At 38.5% G+C, this 21,091-nt stretch overlaps 1 protein-coding gene across 4 annotated transcripts in view; it reads left to right on the top strand.

The window, feature by feature from the left end:
- ANKS1B (ankyrin repeat and sterile alpha motif domain containing 1B) overlaps nt 1-21,091 on the top strand; it is an 839,347-nt gene that overhangs the window by 97,780 nt on the left and 720,476 nt on the right. For all 4 annotated transcript variants that reach the window (XM_036299864.1, XM_036299863.1, XM_036299862.1 and 1 more), the window contains exon 2: nt 13,963-14,043. In XM_036299864.1, the coding sequence (XP_036155757.1) occupies nt 13,963-14,043 (81 nt within the window). The remainder of the gene's footprint in view (nt 1-13,962; nt 14,044-21,091) is intronic.

Raw genomic sequence — 21,091 nt, 5'->3', positions numbered from 1 at the left:
AAAGACTCCATGCTATGTGCTTTCATAACACTCTGTATCTTTTATAGTGTTTATACCTGTGGGCATTAACTAATTACTTGTATGATGTTTTTATTCTTGACTAAGCTCCCTAAGGGCAGGAATTATTTCTATTTTCACAGGTGTGATCCCAGAAGGTGCTAACCACAAGCATGTAATGGGCAGCTTGCTAAGTATTTATAGTATATGTAAGTGAATGGAGGAGATAGCAACCATGGAATGTGAGCCTGCTTTACCTGAGATCTCTGAGAGGTTCTGAAGAACATAGTTCGAAACCACTGCTGGATTCTTTGACACAGACTAGATATTAATTATGTCACATGGTTTTGCAAAAGATTTTCTATCTATATGACTGGTAGTGAAATGTTATTACCCCAACTATATGCCTTTTAGCCTGCCTGGGTTAGCACCATCATCTTCCGTTATAAAAGATTGTACATGATTAATATTGTTATTATTTCTCCCATTATTTACTTCCTTGTGACCTCTTTAGAAGGACATTCCACCCCTTCCAACTTACTAAATATTTTTGCTTGAGTAACTCTCAGGATATCACATGTTCTAAATTCTAAAGATTAAAAAAAGTTCCTTAAATATTTAATATCTCCTCCTTGATTAATATGCCTAGATTTTGGATGTTTTACTCATGTCCTAATTTCATCATGGTGATCAGGTACGGGTAGGGTGAGTGCAGAAGGAAGAGTTGAACTAGAAAGGATGGTGGCATGGGGCAAAGAGGGCATCTAGTCTTCTGAATAAATATTTTAGGTAAGAGTTCCCTGAACATGTTCTGGTTAGGACTTTTCTCAAATCGTTTTCAATATTTCTGCCATAGAAGACCAAGACAACATAGTAGTTTTCTGTATTTTGATGATTTCCAGGGTTTCAGATGGTCAGGATCAAATCACCCTAGTATAGTTCTGCACAGGACTGCTTTCTGGAGCTGGAAAATGTGTAGCTGGAGAGTGGCTACCAAGTTAGAATGTTTGGTCATTGTTATGTCATAGGGAACTAAAACTTATACTCAGTGTCAAAACACAGATGTCTCCCACTAGTGTAGACTTCTATGGAAAGTCAAACAAAAAGGAAATAGAAAGGAGGAGCATAATTTCTCTTGTACCCTTTATTTTCATTATACTGACTCTTGTACTTTTATCAGGTGTTCTTTTAGTTGTGGGAACTTGGACTAGTTTTTATATTTGTGGTTGATTCAGAGTGTATTGAACTAGCTGAGAAAAATTTACCCCATATGTCTTTGTCAAAAGCAAATAAAGCTATCTGTTTTAAACTTGATATTAACAGTCTTCACTGAAGCAATCAAGCAAATTTAATCTCTTCATACAAAATTAACTCTCTCCCTTGAGTCACTTAACATAATTGCGATATTTCTGCTTGGGATTGTAAAATGCTTCCAACTATTTTGTAGGGATATAAAAGGAAGACAAAAATAGCTATCTTATATTTATAAAAACCAGGAGTTATAGATGTGTTTTGTGGATTGAAAATTTTAGTTAGATGAATTTAGTTTACTTTGAAGTTAGACAAATGTAATAAAGGCTACAGCGAGGATGGGACTTTCAAGTGTCTAGGAAATTTAGCATGTTACAGCAAAGAGTTTATAAAAATAAATAATTCAGAGACCATGAGTTGAGTGGACATTTTTGAAAAATAAACTAGTGATTAAAATACAATTAAAACAATGATGTCAGCAGATAGGGAAAAAACTACAGAGAGAAAAATGAGAGAGAATAAAAGATGTATATCCAGGGTACTCTAATCTTCTAGTCATAGATGTTCTAGAAAGAGAAATTAAGTAGATAGATAGAGGAAATGATAATAAAAACAAAATAACATTTCACTGAGATGAAGACAAATTTAAATCTTTCAATTGAAAATGCAGAAAGAAGTAGTAAACACAACTATTGAGGGAATAAAGATCTGTAATTAGATATATCTCAGTGGAGTTTCTGAATTCTATGAACAAAGACCATTTTAGAAGATTGTAGACTGAAAAAGCAGGTGCTGTCCCAAAGGAGAGAGAATCAAATTGACATTGGTCGAGTTGTCTTTCTGGATTTTAGATGATAGTGGGGGAGTGTATTGAGAGTTTCAAAGGGGAAAAAATGTCCACTCTGTTCTATGCCTTCAGTTTATAGATGGGCAGCTGTTTCTTGTGGTACTAAGATAGATACTTCCTCAAGGAAGTTCTCTGGCCAAATGAAGTTGAATCAGAATCAATATCACAAGTAGAGGAAAGATTAATATAACTGAAATGACTGCAAATTCTTAGCTCGTGAGGTGTAAACACAAAGTAATTGTTTTTCCAACTTCTACTACCACTGTGTTCTATAGAAATTCCCTTTCTTACTGAATAATGCACTCTGTAATGACATCTAAATCTAATTCCATAATTTTAATTTTCTGTTATTAAAACAGTTACATTTTAGCTATTAAGACTTATTATTGCTTATTTTGTTTTAATAAACCCACATAAATAAGTGTGAAGCACGATGAATTTTCAGTTATTACATCTATTTAGCCAGAATCCAAATTAAGAAATAGAATATTGCTAACACTCCAGAAACCCTAGTGGTGCCCTGTTACAGTGTATGGTAACTTTTTTCAGAATTTGATGATGAAGTAGACAAACTAACATGGTATTGTTGGGGAGGAACAAACTTTTCTCTGCCCTCAAGGTTCTTTTTCTCCCGTTTGTTTTTTCATCACCATTTATCCCCCGTAGCCAGTGGTCGGCAAACTAATTAGTCAACAGAGCCAAATATCAACAGTACAACGATTGAAATTTCTTTTGAGAGCCAAATTTTTTTAAACTTAAACTATATAGGTAGGTACATTGTTATTAACTTGATTAGGGTACTCCTAAGGCTTAGGAAGAGCCACACTCAAGGGGCCAAAGAGCCGCATATGGCTCGCGAGCCGCAGTTTGCCGAACACGGCATACCCTCTTTTAACCCTCAAGGTTCTTATGACTGGTTTGATAATCACACAGACACGAGTAGATTAGCAAGAGAAAATAACCAAGTTTAATACATATGTATGGAAACCCCTCATACATGAGAGAGTCGGAGACCCCACATGCACCAGAGATTCAGAGATAGGGAACATAGGAAAAACTAGGGAGAGGTAAGGTGCCTCGGGGCCTTGAAATGATTATTGAAAGATAAGAACAAATGTTTAATAAATAGCAGTTTGTCCTGCCTTATAGACAGGTCAAAAGAGGTTATCTCTGATCATTGCTTTTTTGCGGCGAGGCCCCTAATTCAAGTTCTTCTTGGTAGTTAAGGAAGGGGCAGAAGTTTCTCTTGAGCCTGAAGCCAAAATTGACTTTAGCTCAAAACAATCTGCATACCACCGAAGCACATCTTAGGATGGCTTGTTCTGAACCCCCAAAGTATGAATTATGCAATTAATAAGCTTGAAAAATATACAGCTCTCCTTTAAAAACAGGATACACTTTTCAGGTTATGAAATGTAAGAAAACATACAAGTTTTCAAAGAAAATCTAAAGATCTTTTGAAGGTAAATAATGATTCTCAGATTATAATGCGGTAAAACTAGAAATGTATTCGTAAGAGACCACGAATGTAAACACTTACAAATTTAAAAACAAGCCTAATATTTAGGGTAAAAAGGAAATTAAAACTATTCGAATAGCAGACTGTATAACAATTGAAATATAAATATGACTGGCCAATACCTGAGTGATGTGGACAAAATTATACTTAGTAGAGATGTCATATAGCCTGTAATGCTCTTACTTTTCAATAAGAAAATAAAATTAAGCGTTCAACTCAAAGAGCTAGAAAAAGTAATATAAAAAATAGATGATTGAAATTTCATAGTTAAGAACAGAAAGCAGTAAATTAGAAAGTAAACAAATAGATGAATAAGTGACACATCCAATAAATGTTTGATTATTAAAGTTAAATGAATCTTTGAATATGACAATAAAATAGAACCACTTAGGCAAGCCAAGAAGAGAAAAATCATATGAAACATTATGAATGAAAATGGTGATAGAAATGCAAATACAGAAGATAATAATAAAATATGTACATTTTTATTCAATAAATTAGAAAACATAAATGGAAATAATTGACTTCCTAGAAAAACATAAATTACGGAATTGGTGCAAGACAAAGTTGACTGTAGTGATAAATAAGTAACCATAATCCTATCTAATAAAAGACAAAAAGGGTAATTAACCATACCTCTGCTATGCTTCCCATTGGCTAATCAGGACGATATGCAAATTAACTGCCAATAAAGATGGCGGCCGGCAGCCACGCAGTTGAAGCGAACATGAGGCTTGCTTGCTCCAGTGATGGAGGAAGCCAAGGTTCCCCACCTGCCGTGGCCCGGCTCTGAGCCCGAAAGCAACAATGTTTCAATTATAGAAGCTAAACAAACCCCAGATACCTGCTTTCAGCCGGCAGCAGCCTCAGAGCTGGGAGCGCAAGTGATGGCAACAGTGTTTCAATTATAGAAGGTAGAATAAAAAAAAAGAAAAAAAGGGGGGGCTGGGAGCTTCAGTCACCCGCCAGCCTGAAAACGGCCCTCATCCCCTCACCCAGACTGACCAGGCACCCCAGTGGGGACCCCCACCCTGAAGGGTGTGTGACCAGCTGCAAACAGCCATCAGCCCCTCACCCAGGCTGGCCAGGCACCCCAGTGGGACCCCCACCCTGATCCGGGACACCCTTCAAGGCAAACCAGACGGCCCCCACCCGTGCACCAGGCCTCTATCCTATATAGTAAAAGGTAATATGCAAACTGACCCTAACAGCAGACAGATTGGGAATAACTGGTCACTATGACACACACTGACCACCAGGGGGCAGATGCTCAATTCAGGAGCTACCCTCTGGTGGTCAGTGCGCTCCCACATGGGGAAGCTCTGCTCAGCCACAAGCTGGCTGATGGCTGCCAGTACAGTGGTGGTGGTGGGAGCCTCTCCTACCTCCTCAGCAGCACTAAGGATGTCCGACTGCAGCTTAGGTCTGCTCCCCGCTGGCAAGTGGACATCTCTTGAGGGCTGCCGGGCTGCCAGAGGGATGTCTGATTGCCATCTTAGGCCCAATCCCCCGGGGAGCGTGCCTAAGCCAGCAAGTGGTCATCCCCTGAGGGGTCCCAGACTGCGAGAGGGCACGGGCTGGGATGAGGGACTCCCTCCTCTGAGTGCACAAATTTTTGTGCACCAAGCCTCTAGTATAAAATAAAAAAGGAAATTTTAAGAACTTAACTCCACATAAGTGCTAGTCCTAGATGATTTTACATGTTAGCTTTTTAAAATATGCAAGTAATAGACACTTTATGTTTTAGTTGATTTATTCTGGAGATTAGAAAAAGGCGTAAAACTCTTCAGTTTATATAACTCTGATACTAAAAGTGAAATATAGAGAAAAGAAAACTGGAGACCAATTTTACATATGAATATGGATGCAAAACTCTAACGTAAAATAGTAATTCAGGATTAAGTTAAAAAATATACACCATAGATAGACAAATTTACTCCCAGGAGTGTAAAGATGGTTGTCATTGGGAATTAAGTATACTAATGTATAAAAAGGGAAAACACATATGATCATAAATGGTATCCTCAATAAATTTAACAAACCATAAGAGCATACTGGATTATTCTTCCTACAGAAATAATCATGATACTGTGTCAGGCTCTGTGCTAGCACTTCACATGGACTATCAGGTCTTCATAACAATCCTACAAAGTAGCTATTACTGGTATGTTCCTTTTATAGATGAGGAAACTGAGGTACAATGTAATTTTCCTTCCCAAGGTCATGCAGTTAGAGATGGAACCCGCATTTGAACTTAGGCAGTTTCAATGTGTTTATTCATTATGCCATTCTGCCCATTTTTTTGTTCATTACTGAAGGAATAAAAGCTTACTTAATATGGTGAAAAGGTAAGATATCCATGAGACTAAAACAGCAGGTATGTCATAAAATTCATCAAGACAAGAATTACCCTCTCATTATTTTAGTGGTTCTAATCTAGCCAATGCATGTGTGTAAGAAAAAAATCCAGGATGAGGACAGATGATTAGCAATTTAATTCCATCTGCAGCCTTCATACCCCCTTGCTGTGCAACATAAGATATTCACAGATTCCAGCAATTAGAATGTGACTATCTTTGGGATACCATTATTCTGCCTAACACAATACCCTTGGAAATACTATTCCCTAAGAAAAGAATATGAGGATTAGAAGGGTTGCCACCAAAATCAGTGATTGCATAATAATGAGAGATTAATCTGCCTCGTCTTTTGATTTATTTTCAGGAATTATATCCAGACAAAAAGATGAGGGCTGGGAGGAATATGTTGTACACTTTTAGCACTAGTGACAAAGTTGAAACTGGGTTGAAATTAGATGCTCTAGATTTCCTCTAACATTTTCTTAACTCCGGGTTCTCTGCACAGTTACAAATTCCTTCTCATATTGTGAAATTCTATCTTGGGGCATATACTACATATACTAGAGGCCCGGTGCACAAAATTTTGTGCAGTCGGGGGGCGGGGAGGGGGGAGGGAGGGCCCTCAGCCCAGCCTGTGTCCTCTCGCAGTCTGGGACCCCTCAGGGGATGTCCACCTGCTGGCTTAGGCCCTCTCCCCCGGGGATCGGGCCTAAGCTGGCAGTCAGACATCCCTCTGGCAGCCTGGGAGCCTTCGGGGGATGTCCACTTGCCAGCGGGGCGCAGGCTTAAGCTGCAGTCGGACATCCTTAGTGCTGCTGAGGAGGTGGGAGCGGCTCCTGCCACCACTGCTGTGCTGGCAGCCGTCAGCCTGGCTTGTGGCTGAGCAGAGCTCCCCCTGTGGGAGCGCACTGACCGTCAGGGGGACGTTCCTGCATTGAGCATCTGCCCCCTGGTGGTCAGCATGTGTCATAGTGACCAGTCATTCCCAGTCGTTCTGCTATTAGGGTCAATTTGCATATTACCCTTTTATAGGATAGAAGCCTGGTGCATGGGTGGGGGCCAGCTGGTTTGCCCTGAAGGGTGTCCCAGATCAGGGTAGGGGTCCCGCTTGGGTTCCTGGCCAGTCTTGGTGAGGGGCTGATGGCTGTTTTCAGGCTTGCCAAGCCCCCCAGTGGGGACCCTCACCCCATGGGGGTGTGGCCAGCCTGGGTGAGGGGCTGATGGCTGTTTTCAGGCTGACCACACCCCCTTCAGGGTGTGGGTCCCTACTGGGGTGCCTGGCCAGCCTGGGTGAGGGGCTGAGGGCTGTTTTCAGGCTGGCCACACCCCCTTCAGGGTGGGGGTCCCCACTGGGGTGCCTGGCCAGCCTGGGTGAGGGGCTGAGGGCCGTTTTCAGGCTGGCCATGCCCCCTGGCAACCCAAGTTCCCAGCCTCTCTTTTTTTTCTTTTTTTCTTTTTTTCCGGGATTTATTTATCTTCTATAATTGATACTTTGTAGCCTCGAGTGGAGCCCAGGGCTGGCCAGGGCAGGCAGGAAGCTTAGCTTCCTCCATCGCCAGGGGCAACCCAAGCCTCCTGTTTGCTCCAGCTCTGTGGCCACCGCCATCTTAGTTGGGTTAATTTGCATACTCGCTTCTGATGGGCTGGTGGGTGTGGCTTGTGGGCGTTGCTTGAGCATAGTGAAGGGATGGTTAATTTGCATGTTTCTCTTTTATTATATAGGATAGTAGAGAGATCATAAATTGTGTGATTTTTAATTCAAGGAGTCATTTCACAGTTAGCCAGTTCTGGTTTGCTGTATGAATGCATGTTACTGAGAGCTGCATCAAGCAACTCAAGATGCATATTTGTCATTAGTTAGTATAATTTGGTTAGTATAATTAGTTAATATAATTGGTTAGTATAATTTTGGCTGTGGTGTTCCTTAATGTGCTCACTTATGTCAAATTGTGCATTTACAGTCTCTGATGTGACTATATATTAAATCTATTATACATTTTTTCTCACAATGTAAAAAATTTGTTAAATTTACTATGACTCAATCAAATGGGCATTTATTTACTAACGGCCAATGTTTTCAGTTATTTTTAGAAAGCCTTTAAAATGATCAGAGTTAAGCTTAAGTGTTCTCTTTTTCCCTGGAATAAATTATCTAGGGCAGCCGTGGGCAAACTATGGCCCGCGGGCCGGATCCGGCCCGTTTGAAATGAATAAAACTAAAAAAAAAAAAAAGACCGTACCCTTTTATGTAATGATGTTTACTTTGAATTTATATTAGTTCACACAAACACTCTATCCATGCTTTTGTTCCGGCCCTCCGGTCCAGTTTAAGAACCCATTGTGGCCCTTGAGTCAAAAAGTTTGCCCACCCCGATCTAGGGCCTTCCCTGTGGAGTAGCCACTGTCCACATGAGGCATAAAGCCCTTGAAATACGGCTAGTCCTAATTGCGACGTGTAAAACAAAGCATAAAATTAATACTCGTTTTGAAAACAGTACAAAAAGAAAAGTAAAAATACCTCAATAATTTTTATATTGATTATATGTTGAAATGATATTTTGGATATACTAGGTTAAATAAAATATATTAAAATGAATTTCCCTTTTTTTACCTTTTTAATATGGTCAATAGAAAATTTGAATTTACATCAATAGCTCACATTGTTCTAGACCCATTTGACCCATATGAGATATGTTTAGCTCATGATAATAAAATTATATCATCGCTATAGAAGATGAGGACGTATGTGATAGAAGAGAAAGAGTTTGTTCACTGGTGCCAGCAGTAACACTGGACACCAAGAATTGCAGTGGAGAAATATTGACTGTTTTATTATGAATGGCACCATCCAGGACAATGGGAAGCTAATGCTCAAAACTCAACTGCCCAATGGCCTATACGTTATAGGTTATATAGGGCAAAATCACAAGACACTGTGGGTTAGGGGTTTGGGTCATGCTGGGAGCTGATTGGTCAGAGATGAGATAAGGGTAATGAATCATTTCTTAACGTGTTGACAGTTCTGAGGTCTGTTCTGTGGTCCCTCTGTCTGGTTTCATGGGAAAGTAGACAGGGGGTCATTCCACCTTAGAGCAGCTTAAACATAACGTAAGTCAAGATGTCTTTAGCCTGCCAGAGGTCTGGATCTTGTGACTATTAGGTCCAGCTACTGTCTTCTGCTGCCTCAGAGGTTGCTGATTATGGGGGCAAAAGGCTAGCTCTGATGGACAGACACATATGTGGGCGGGGGGAAGAAGGGGGGAAAGAGAGAGGGAGAGGGAGAAGAGAGAGAGAGAGAGAGAGAGAGAGAGAGAGAGAGAGAGAGAGAGAGAGAGAGAGAGAGAGAGAGAGATGATTTTTAGAGCTAGGATTTAAAGCTAAATTTAATCAAACTCATAAGGATCCTCAGTTTCACGTACAGTACTCAATAGCTTGTGCACATCTGTCCAATTCTTGCAAACATGGGAGCGGAATATTAAGATACAAATTGAAAAAAGGGACTTTGTTTTGCATGCTTGAAATGATCTGATTTGTCAGAAGACCATTCCTACATACTCTGACCTGGCCTGCGGCACTCAATGCACATTCTGTATGAGTTTTCGTATCTGAAGCCCTGGAGTGATCTCAAGTGTCATGAGCCAGATGAGAATTAAGAAATGCTGAGCACTCTTATGTGGCTCCTGATGAATATTTCCCATAGGTTGGTAGAGGGTATAATGACGATCAATTTGTGGAGTAGCTGTGCCTAAATCTTATTTGCTATACATATGAATATTGGCCCAACAAACTCAGGTTTTTTATTTATTTAGGAATAATCTTCTTTAATAAGTGAAAACTTTGATGAATATCTGGTCATTTGAAAGTTCTGTGGAAAACCTATTTTGTTTATATTTGTTTTAAAACATACTAATCATTGGATATAACTATTTGTTATATTAGTACAAATAGTATAACAAAGGAAATTGAATCTTTGGTCATTGGGGATTTCTGATGATCTCAGAGCATTCATTCTGGGCAAGATTTCTCACATAAAAAATGAAAAAATATTGACAAGTAGGTATAGGAGATGAGATTGTGTGTATGTTACAATAAGACCGAAGATGCCTGGTAGGCATGGCTCAGTGGTTGAGCATCTACCTCTGAGCCAGGAGGTCATGGTACAATTTCTGTCAGGACACCTGCCTGGGTTGCAGGCGCGATCCCCAGTGGGGGGTGCGCAGAAGACAGCCAGTCAATGATTCCCTCTCATCATTGATTTCGATCTCTCTCTCCCTCTCCCTTCCTCTCTGAAATCAATACAAATATATTAAAGACCAAGGATCTATAAATTGCCTTTTTTGAATAAATATGTAATTAATTATTTAAAACTTTTTGAGACATCCTTAAAGGTACTTAGAACTCTTCATTTTGCAGAACAGCCTTAAGTTAACACAGGCCCTCTTTTTAAGTCCCAGGATCATCAAAGAGAAACGAGAGGAGGGCAGTGCAAAAAGCTGGAATGGTATTAGCTCACCGATTGAGCTTTTAAACATCAAGGTTTATTTAAAGTAAGCCTTTAATTGGAAGTTTTGGGTCTGGCCTATTTATAGTGTTTAAAACATGTGTGTATGTTCTATGAATATATGGATATGTGCCTAGAGGCTCTGGTAATAGGTGCAGTCAGATATATTTATATACAAATGCTAAATTTCTATTCTAAACCTCCTTGTTTAAAAAAAAAAGTCTATCCGCTTCCATTCTGTTTAGGAAATGAGAAATACATTGGAGATTTTTTTTTCATACTAATATAATGAATTCCTTGTTTTTCTGGTAATGGGGAACTGAGATGGTATAGGTAAATGAAATCTATCGACCCTGAATCTATTTTAGTTATGAATATCAATATCTTTCCTTCCTAAATATTTATGAGGTCTCATAACATACAGGAAATTTAAAAAATAATTTGAGTTAATTTACAGTATTTTCTCTTTTTTTTTTCTATCCTGTGCCAGAGGTATTCTGGAGCAACCTAGTGTTCAAGTCTGCTTTAAAGGAAACTTGCCTTTCCCCACAAGACACCACTGCTTTCACGGAGATATCTCATCATCCATGCATTTCACTTATGGTGGGAGCCTTTGACTGTTAGCCTATCATGTGGATTCCATTTCCCTTAGGTTTTATTTTAGGCATACCTATTTGAATTTCTCCCTCTTCTTTATCCACCACTGCATCTCCATTCGTCCAAATTCCTTTGTTTCTTCCTGAGACTGTAAAAACAGACAACGAACCTGACTCCCTGCCGCCAACTTGTTCACTGTTTCCCTTCCAGCTGTCACTAGAGCCCTCATGACCTGATCATGTCAGAAACATGCTTAGTATCTCTGTGATAACCCTCTAGCTCCAAGTTGCCTACAGAATCAAGACTAAGCTTCTTGACATGTTATCAGGCTCTTCACAACCTAGAGCAAACCTAGGCTTTTCTCTTCTTGTATTTTATTGTCTTTTTTGTATTTCCTTGAAGAATTACGTGATAATTTTGACTCTTCAAATAATTTAGAGGTGGATAATGTATTTTTGCATGCATTTTTCTATGTTAATGCAAATCTTTCTCATCTGTACAGTGAGAATAAGAATAGTATCTTTTTTTTAAAATTTTTTTTTAATTGATTTTTTACAGAGAGGAAGGGAGAGGGATAGAGAGTTAGAAACATCGATGAGAGAGAAACATCGATCAGCTGCCTCCTGCACACCCCCTACTGGGGATGTGCCTGTAACCAAGGTACATGCCCTTGACCAGAATCGAACCTGGGACCCTTGAGTCCGCAGGCTGATGCTCTATCCAATGAGCCAAACCAGTTAGGGCAAGAATAGTATCTTAAACATATAAGTTCATGCTGACCAATGTCATCCCAATCAGTTTAATTAAAAAAAGGATAGTATCTGTTTTATAGTTGTATGGCTATAAATGACTTAATACACGTACATAAAACATTTAGAATATTAACATACACAATATTCTGCAGTTTGATTTTTTTAAAAAAATCTTTAACTAAGAATATGTTTTAGAGAGAGAGAGAGAGAGAGAAGAGAAACATCGATTGGTTGCCTCCTGTATGCACCCCGACCAGGGATTGAACCCTCAAGCTATGTATGTACCCAATGTACCCAGCTACCTGGCCAGAGCTCTGATTCATTTTAAAGTTAATCTTTGTATGTGGCAAGGTAGGAATCAAGACTATATTTATTTTGGCCTAAGGATATGCATTTGTTCCAGAACAATTTTTTGCTAATTCATTTCTTTAATGAATTGCCATTGCACCTTTGTAAAAAATCAATTGCATATATGTGTGAAAGTCTAAATTGACTTTCTGTTCCTTCATTCAGTCTTTCCTCCAATACCAAGCTATCTGTCTTGTTTACTAGAGATTTATTATAGCCTTAAAATCAGGTAGTGTTCATTTGGGACAACATGGATGGACCCAGGGGGTATTATGCTAAGAAAATAAGTCAGAAAGAGAAAGAAAAAGACCATGTCTTTTCACTTGTATGTGGAATGTAAAGAACAAAAGAAATGAACAAACAGAAACAGACTCATAGATACAGAGAACTGAGAGTTGCCGGATTGGAGGGCAATGCCACATGAAAAAGGTGGAGGGATTAAGAAGCTACGAAATAGTCATGGAGATGTAAAGTACAGCATAGGGAATGTACTCAATAATATTGTAATAACTATATACGTTGCCAGGTGGGTACTAGGCCTATCAGGAGGATCACTCCATAAATTATATAATTGTCTAACCACTCTGCTGTACATCTGAAACAACTATGAAATAATATGGAATGTCAGCTGTAATTGAAAAAGAAAAAAAGTATCCTTTTAATTACATTTTGAATAAGTACATTCTGTTCATTTTTGTCGTCCCGCCTTAGTTTAATTCAGTTATGATCTCTCATCGGGAACAGCTATTTATTTCTCAGAGAAGCCTGTGTGCTCTCTGGTACTTCAGGTATCTTACTGCTTTGTAATTGTGAGTTTATATGTCTAGAGTAGACCCTGTTCTTGTGAAGAAGGACCTTGAGTGATGATTTTCTACTCTCAGTGCCTAAGTTTAATATGTAACATGCAGTTGGGGTACAATCAATATTTTGCGAGTACATGAATTAACTTGTTATTAGATGTTAGTTTGGATGGCTTTAATATCATCGTGAGCATTAGATAAAGCCATTTTTTGGTCTACTTTTGGAAAAGTGTCTTTCAATGCCTTATTTACTCAATAGCTAAAAATAGTTTCTGTAACTTTAGTGATCAAGGTTACAATGGACTCTTTTATATAGTTACATGTTATCTCCAGGATATTCTTCCCATAATGCAAAAGTAATCCTAAAAGTGACATAAATCAGTGCCATCTCAGAATAGTGTGTTAAACGGGAAGAGGCAGGTGTCATAAATCTTTAGTCTTTAGTCTATAATATGGTAGCTGATGGTAAATTGCTTCCAATATTTGAGTAATGGTATCAAGTAATAGGGAAATGTTGGATCCAGATATTTTTAAAAAACTATTTTTATTAATTTTAGAGAGGAAGGGAGAGGGAGAGAGAGAAACATCAATGATGAGAGAGAATCACTGATCCGCTGCCTCTGCACGCCCCCTACTGGGGATTGAGCCTATAACCCGTGCATGTGCCCTTGACTGGAATCGAACCTGGGACCCTTCAGCCCGCAGGCTGACGCTCTGTCCACTGAGCCAAACCAGCTAGGGCGGATCCAGATTTTGGCAGAGGGCCTGCATTTGCTAATAATTTCTGGAGGAAGTTATATTCCCTAATAATTTCCTTGAATCAAATAAATGAAGTTACTGATCTGAGGGGGGTGTATGAAAGACGGCAGTCATTTTTCACATGACTAGACTTTTCATGTGCCACAGGCTGCTGGCTGTGGGACCATCCTTCTGTTTTCTAAAGCACGATTCTGCTTAACCACTAACTCTGCGCTTCTGCTCTATTTGCAGCATCTGGCGAGGCCCCAATGTGAACTGCACAGACAGTTCGGGTTACACTGCTTTACACCATGCGGCCTTAAATGGACATAAGTAAGTGCCACTTATTTGGACTGGAATCCTTGTGTATTTCGTTACATGTGATGGAGTTAATTATGTCTGACGATAGCTGTCTCATGTTGCCATGAGTCCCCTGGGCTTACAGAAACTCGGAGAGGCATCAGGTAGCAACACCTACACGTTGAACTTGGTAGGAACGTTGCTGAGGATGATTATGTGCAGAGTGTAAACGTAGAGACCTGCTCTAAACTAGTCAGATGTCACACAGGGAGAAAATGAAAGAAGTGACAGGACATGCTAGTCATGTGTAGCTTTGGGGAGGGAATGGGATCAAACCACTTAATAACACCACCCTACCTTTTTTGGTGTCTTCACCTAACATGGAATTATTCACAAGGAGCGAAATATTAATAGATTCTTGCTGTTAGGAGCCACGGACACTTACACAAACCACTCCAGAATCCTTCAAATTTAGCTAACGTGCCTTTTCTTTGTCATTCATGATGGTCTTTCTGGTTTTAAACTTGTGTAACCTATGGAATTATGCTTCAAAGAACGTGATAGTGTACAGTATGAAGAGCAAAAGAATGTGTAACCATAGCAACCATTTCATTCCCAGTGTTTTAGCGAGGTAACCTCCTGGGTTAGTGACAGTCAAAGTGTGAGGCGTTCTCCGAATGATTCAGATGAAAAGTGACACTTTTCACGTGTCTCTTCCTCCTGTCTGTTTTTCCTTTGTTCTCATGGTCCAAGTTGGTCTTCCCAAGTCTGGATAATTTCATTTCACTTCAGTTTTGTTTTTTTTTTTAAATATGTGTGTGTGTGTGTGTGTGTGTGTATTTAACTGATTTCAGAGAGGAAAGGAGAAGCAGAGAAAGATTAGAAACATCCATGATGAGAGAGAATCATTGATCGACTGCCTCCTGCACACCCCACACTGGGGATTGAACTCGAAACCCAGGCATGTGCCCTGACCGGGCCATAGGTCACTGCTCAACCACTGAGCCATGCCAGCCAGGCTCACTTTAGTTTATTGAAGGTGGTAATTACTGCCTTAAAATTCTACTTACTTTTTGCTTTCCCACCTTTTTTTTTTTTTTAACTTTGAATTGAGACACAAGCGACTTAGTCATATTTGATCACATTTTATGGCCTTATAGTTCTCACACAGGAAACTTACCATTTTTAAAAATTATGTTTCACTGTACCTTTTATTTATTTAAAAATTATTGCATAAATCTAACATTCTCTTTGGACAGCCATCTGAAGTACATAAAATATCATAAACTTAATGTCTCATCACTTGGATTCTTAGTATCAGTATTTCCAAATTATATATGTTTTTCATCCGCTCCCTATTTTATGTCATCTTATAACTTAGAACTGTTTTATTTTGCCAGGTCTTTCTCAACTATATTGCTGTCCCTCTGTAGAGTGGAATATGTGTCCAGATCCTTACGATCTGAGTGTTTTAAAGGAATTGCTATTTATTTTCCTTTGTGCCATATACAATGTGGCTCGTCAGGAATGAAGCCAGATTAAGTCAGCCCAAAGTGCTCAATGCTGACGGCCTCTCGGGCCATCTTAGGTTTAGATTTCGGGAAGTTCTAGTTGGGAACGCCAGCTGACAAATAACTGACCTAAGACCTGAGGCCTGACCATGTGACCTAGTCTCCCTTTTTTCTTTTATCTCAGCTTGCTGTATAAGCCCTTCTCAAAAGAATGTTGTCCCCAAATGGATTAGCATTCACACCCCTCCTTGATTTTCTGTGTTCAGTAAATGTTAATGATGTATCCATAATGGCCTATGAAATTCTAATCATTGAGATATATTGCTCTTTGGTTCAATGCATAATTTTTAGTTCCTGTTGGCAATGTACAAAGTGAAGCTAATTTAAGTGCATTGAATAGCATTTATTAAGATCATCATAAAGAGATACCTAGGTATTTTTTTAAGACCTCTCTAATTGCAGATATTCTCTGAGAATTATATATCTTTGCTTTGCTTATCTGAAGATCTCATTGACCTTTTTAACATTTTCTAGAGAGATTTTACTCAGTGTCATTCTATAGGCATTGGAAAACAGGAAATTTCTAATCCTGTCTTCCCATCTCTGTTAGTTATGTGACCTTGAGCCATTTAATTAACCTCTCTAGGCCTCAGTTTAATATACTGGGTATTTTTCCTTGTTTCTTCCAATTATAATATTTTGTGGTATATTGTTTTCGTACTATTTGTGGATCAGTTATGCTACTACAACTCTAAAATTTGGATTTTCATCTAAAGTATAAGATTGCCCTATTTTAGATTATTTAAATTACCCATGGACTGTTAGAATTGGAGATCATTTATTTCACCTTACCCTCCTCGCGTCCCTCATTTATAGATGGAGAAATAAGGCCCTTCTGGATAAGTGACTGAGTGGCCACTTAGATATTAAGTGGGGTTGTGTTTAGAGCCTAAGTGTTGTAGTTTAAAGTGTATGATTTTCCAACACTCTACATTATCTCCCTTTTTTGTCCACACGCACATCCGTTTCCTAAGCTCTCGCTGGCTTTTCTCTGTCACATTGTGCATTTCTGGGCTGCCTCCCATTATCATCAACTAGGGTGTTCACATGGAATGCGAATTTTACTATTGTCTTAAGACATTTGAAGGAGAAAAAAATGTCATAGAATCTATCTCAGAGCCAGAGAAGGTTTTTCTTTTCTTTGCCTTTGCAATTCTCACTTAGCATAGGTGATGAACTATTGATTGTGTTGTATTCTTTCCAAGCGAGCCTTAGCAATCAGCATGGAAACACATCATTTCCACGTGGGTTGCTATTGTCGTTGTAGCCATCAGCACTGGAAGGTTTCCATAAACATTGTGATTTTTAGGCTGAAGTTTATGGAATCGTAGAGCTAGAAATAATGTTACAGGGTCCTGTTGTTATTTTATTTTTGCTTTGAATGCAGGCTTTTTTCCTACTCCCAACATATAATCTAAGGACTTCTTACTGCATACTAAGCCCGTTTCCTCTTATTGTGTATGCTTTATTGGTAGCGCTTGTTTATCAACACTAGTTAATCCACAAGTGGAGCAGCATTTTGTACCTGAAATCCATTATTTTATAATGGACAATTCATCTCCACTCAGCCAGATTAGGACACAATAGAAAATATACTCTGTTGATGATTTCTTGGGGTATTTGTAGTTGAAGATTAGAAAATTATTGCCTTCAAATGATAAGAAAAATCATGGTTAGTAGAACAAAATCCAGTAGCAACAATTATAGATAAATTATTTCAATAGATAGGCTATAGACCTAATTATTGCTCTCTCTCTTTAAATATGGAAAATTCATTATCTCTCTCATGTATTTTTACTACAAATTTGATTCTTTTTTTAAAAAAATATATTTTATTGATTTTTTACAGAGAGGAAGGGAGAGAGATAGAGAGTTAGAAACATCGATGAGAGAGAAACATCTATCAGCCGCCTCCTGCACATCTCCTACTGGGGATATGCCCGCAACCCAGGTACAGGCCCCTGACCGGAATTGAACCTGGGACCTTTCAGTCCGCAGGCTGACGCTCTATCCACTGAGCCAAACTGGTTTCAGCACAAATTTGATTCTTTTAATTTACATAGTAATTAGCCAGTGTGGGGTGGAAGGCATTTTACTCTATCATTCCATATTCTTCTGACTCATCTAGTAATCAGATCAACATGAGACAAATTATTAACAAGAGAAAATAACCAAATTTATTGCAGACATATGTATGGGAACCCTATATATGTGAGAGATTCAAAGACAGAAAGTTAAAATGAGGTATATGTGACATTTGAGCCAGGATGAGGTAAGGTACCTGGGCCTTCAGAGGGGAGAAAGGTCACTGTCAGTATGATAAGAAGAGCAGATGTTCAGTAAATAGAAGTCTGCCCTGCCCTATGTAGAGATAGGTCCTAAGTTATTTCTGGTAATACTTGTTATTTCAGGCAAGGTCTCTAATTTAAATTCTTTAAATTTGCCACTTTATTTCCATCAAGGAGAAGTAAAATCTTGAAGAAAGTCTGAAATTAACAGAACCTTCATGAATTTAAGAATTTCATTAGTTTTGTTAATACCATATCCATATGAAGATGATTTGCATTTATTTCAAAGTTCTTTTGACTGCCAATAAGCAAAGGGAGATGGAACAAAATAAATATTTTTGGTTAGTCCTAGCTGGTGTGGCTCAGTTGGTTGGGCATCGTCTCATGCACCGAAAGGTTGCTGGTTCTATTCCTGGTCAGGGTACAAGCCCAGGTTGCAGGCTAGATCTCCGGTAGGGGGCATGCAGGAGGCAACCGATCCATGTTCCGCTCTCACATTGATGTTTCTCTCTCTTTGTCCTTCTCCCCCTCTCTCTCTAAATCAATAAAAAAATCCTAAAAGAAAAAAAAATCTTTGGTTATAATTTAATTATAGGAAAACTTGCTGTTGAGGTAAAAAAATTTGAATTTTGAATCTTCCCAATTAGTTTAATTTTACTCTGACCATAAACTGAAACTTCTTAAAAAAAAATTTCATATTAATTGGCAGTATATTTATACCTATCAGAAAATGATATAGTAGTGGAAATCAACACTTTTAGAATTCCTATTTTTACCCAAACTTATATATATTAGCTTCAAGCTGCAAAATGTTGCATTGCTTTGAATTGGATTATTATTAAATTTATTTTATATGTTGTTTAGCTCATGGGAAATGAGATTATTTTTTCTATGATCCCAGCAATCACATTTACTTTAGAATTTTAAATCATTTCTTATTTATTAATGATGCATATGAGAAAGAGTGCCATTTAATGTTGAAGATAAATAGGAATTACTTCTCTGCTTGCCATTCTATAGACTTGTTCATCAATATAACTCAGTATTTTATACTAGGTAACCAAGCATAGTCAACCTATTTATTTGTTGATACCTCTAGAAGCTATAAGGTATAACTTAAAGAGATATTAAGAAAATACTTTTTAAAAAAGAGAAAATACCGATTTGATGGGATCCTGGTGTTAACTACTTTTTAAATTTAAATATTATAGAAAGTACCTGAAATTTAATTTGAATGAGTTTGGATGAAAAAGGCCTGTGTAGTACATATTAAATGTAACATACATGGATACATCAGAAAAAAGATTAATGACAATTTGTTGATTAATATTTTATGATTCAGTAAGGCACTTACTTAATTAGAGATATAACTTTATATTTCACAAACATATTTTCACATTAGAAATCTAAGCCAAGCCAGTTCATTAGCTGATATCTCTGAATAAGATGAAAAGATCTACTTAAATAAAAATTAAAAATAAATGTAAATTAAAAAATAAACAAATTTAATAAAGTGAATAAAATTTTAAAAACGTAAATAAAAATAACAGTATTTAATCAAATGTTATTGTTCACCAAAGGCCATTGCATAAACATGCATATTACTCTTTTCTGATTGAGATATTGGGAAGTGGTGCAGGGGTGGAAAAGTTTTCCTTCTTTTCTTATAGGTTATTTGGCTGGTCTGATAATTAAGTTGGTATAAGAAAGATTAACAGGCCCTGGCCAGTTTGGCTTAGTGGATAGAGCATTGGCCCACAGACTGAAGGATTGCAGGTTCAATTCCGGTCAAGGGCACGAACCGTGGTTGCAGACTCGATCCCTGGCCCTAGTTGAGGCACATGGCGGGGAGGGCAACCAATCGATGTGTCTCTCTCGCATTGATGTTTCTCTCTCTATCTCCCCCTCCTTTCCACTCTCTCTAAGAATCAATGGACAATATCCTTGGGTGAGGATTAACGACAGCAATGACAAAAAAAGAAAAAGAAAAAAGAAAAGAGTAACAGGAGGAGAGAAAACAGAAATACAATAACATGGATACTCCTGTATATATGGTAGGGACCCAGGAAAACTGAGTAACTCCCCCAAAGCCACTACCTTTAATACCATTTCTAGCTAAAGACTAAAGATGTTGGGGCAGGGCAGTGAGGGAGGAAGCCAGTTACGGGAGGTTATCAGAAAAAGCACAGTAAACAAGAGTATGGGGTTGTCTGCAGCTTTAGGTTACTGCCTTCCCCATTGATAAGAGTTTACAGAGATCGAGTCAGCTTTCTCCTGCTGGTACACAGAGGGAGATACCCTTACAAATAGACACTTCCCTGATCAATGTAACCATCTCTTACAACAGAGTAACTTCTCAGCTTTCAGAGCTCCCCCCAATCTTAAAAGTAATCAGCCTAACATTATCCTTGTGCCAAATAGGCATATTTTTGGGTGGTATATTCTGCTCTCCTTCACAAGTCCAGGCCACATTCTGGGCAATATTGTGTTTTGTTTTTTTTTAATCATTTACTGTCATTTTGTGTTGTTTATGGAATCGTAGAGCTAGAATCGTGTTGTTTCATGTTTATTTTTTTGTGATGTGGGGGAAGAAGAAATTTTTATCTATCGTTACAGGTTCTTTCAGCTGGTCTAATCAAATTGACATGAGGCAGACTATTAACAAGAGAAAAACAACCAAATTTAATTATATACGTATATATGGGAACCTCACATACATTAGAGTCAGAGACCCCACATCATGAATTGTTCAGAGGGAGAGAGGCAAAATGAGGTACAGATGACATCCTGAGCTAAGGAAGGCAGTTTGACCCCTCTGGCTTCAGAACAAGAGGACATTCACAGATCCAATAAAAAACCAGGTGTTTAGTAATTAGATATTTGTCCTGCCATACAGATAGGTCAAAAGAGGTTATCTCTGATAACTCTTATTATGGGCAGGGCCCCTAATTTCAGTTCTTCTAGGTAGTTGGGGTAAGGCGGTGGCGGTGGGTGGGTGGTGGGGGTGGGCAGACGTTTCCTTTAAGCCCACAAGATCTCAATTGCCTTTAGTTCAAAAAAATCCACATATCACAAAGGCACATTATTCTAAACCCCCACAGTGGGCTATCAGAATTCTAACTCCTATTCAAATTTCCTCCACCTTTTCTCATTTGTTACATTTAAAGCAAGGCTTTATGAAATATTTAAGTGTAGGTCTTTATGTTACATTCATCCTTACCA

This window comes from Myotis myotis, unplaced genomic scaffold (assembly GCF_014108235.1).
Source record: "Myotis myotis isolate mMyoMyo1 unplaced genomic scaffold, mMyoMyo1.p scaffold_m19_p_3, whole genome shotgun sequence".
Taxonomy (NCBI): domain Eukaryota; kingdom Metazoa; phylum Chordata; class Mammalia; order Chiroptera; family Vespertilionidae; genus Myotis; species Myotis myotis.
Note: the sequence above shows the minus strand (reverse complement) of the source record. Positions and strands in the feature narration are given on the sequence as shown.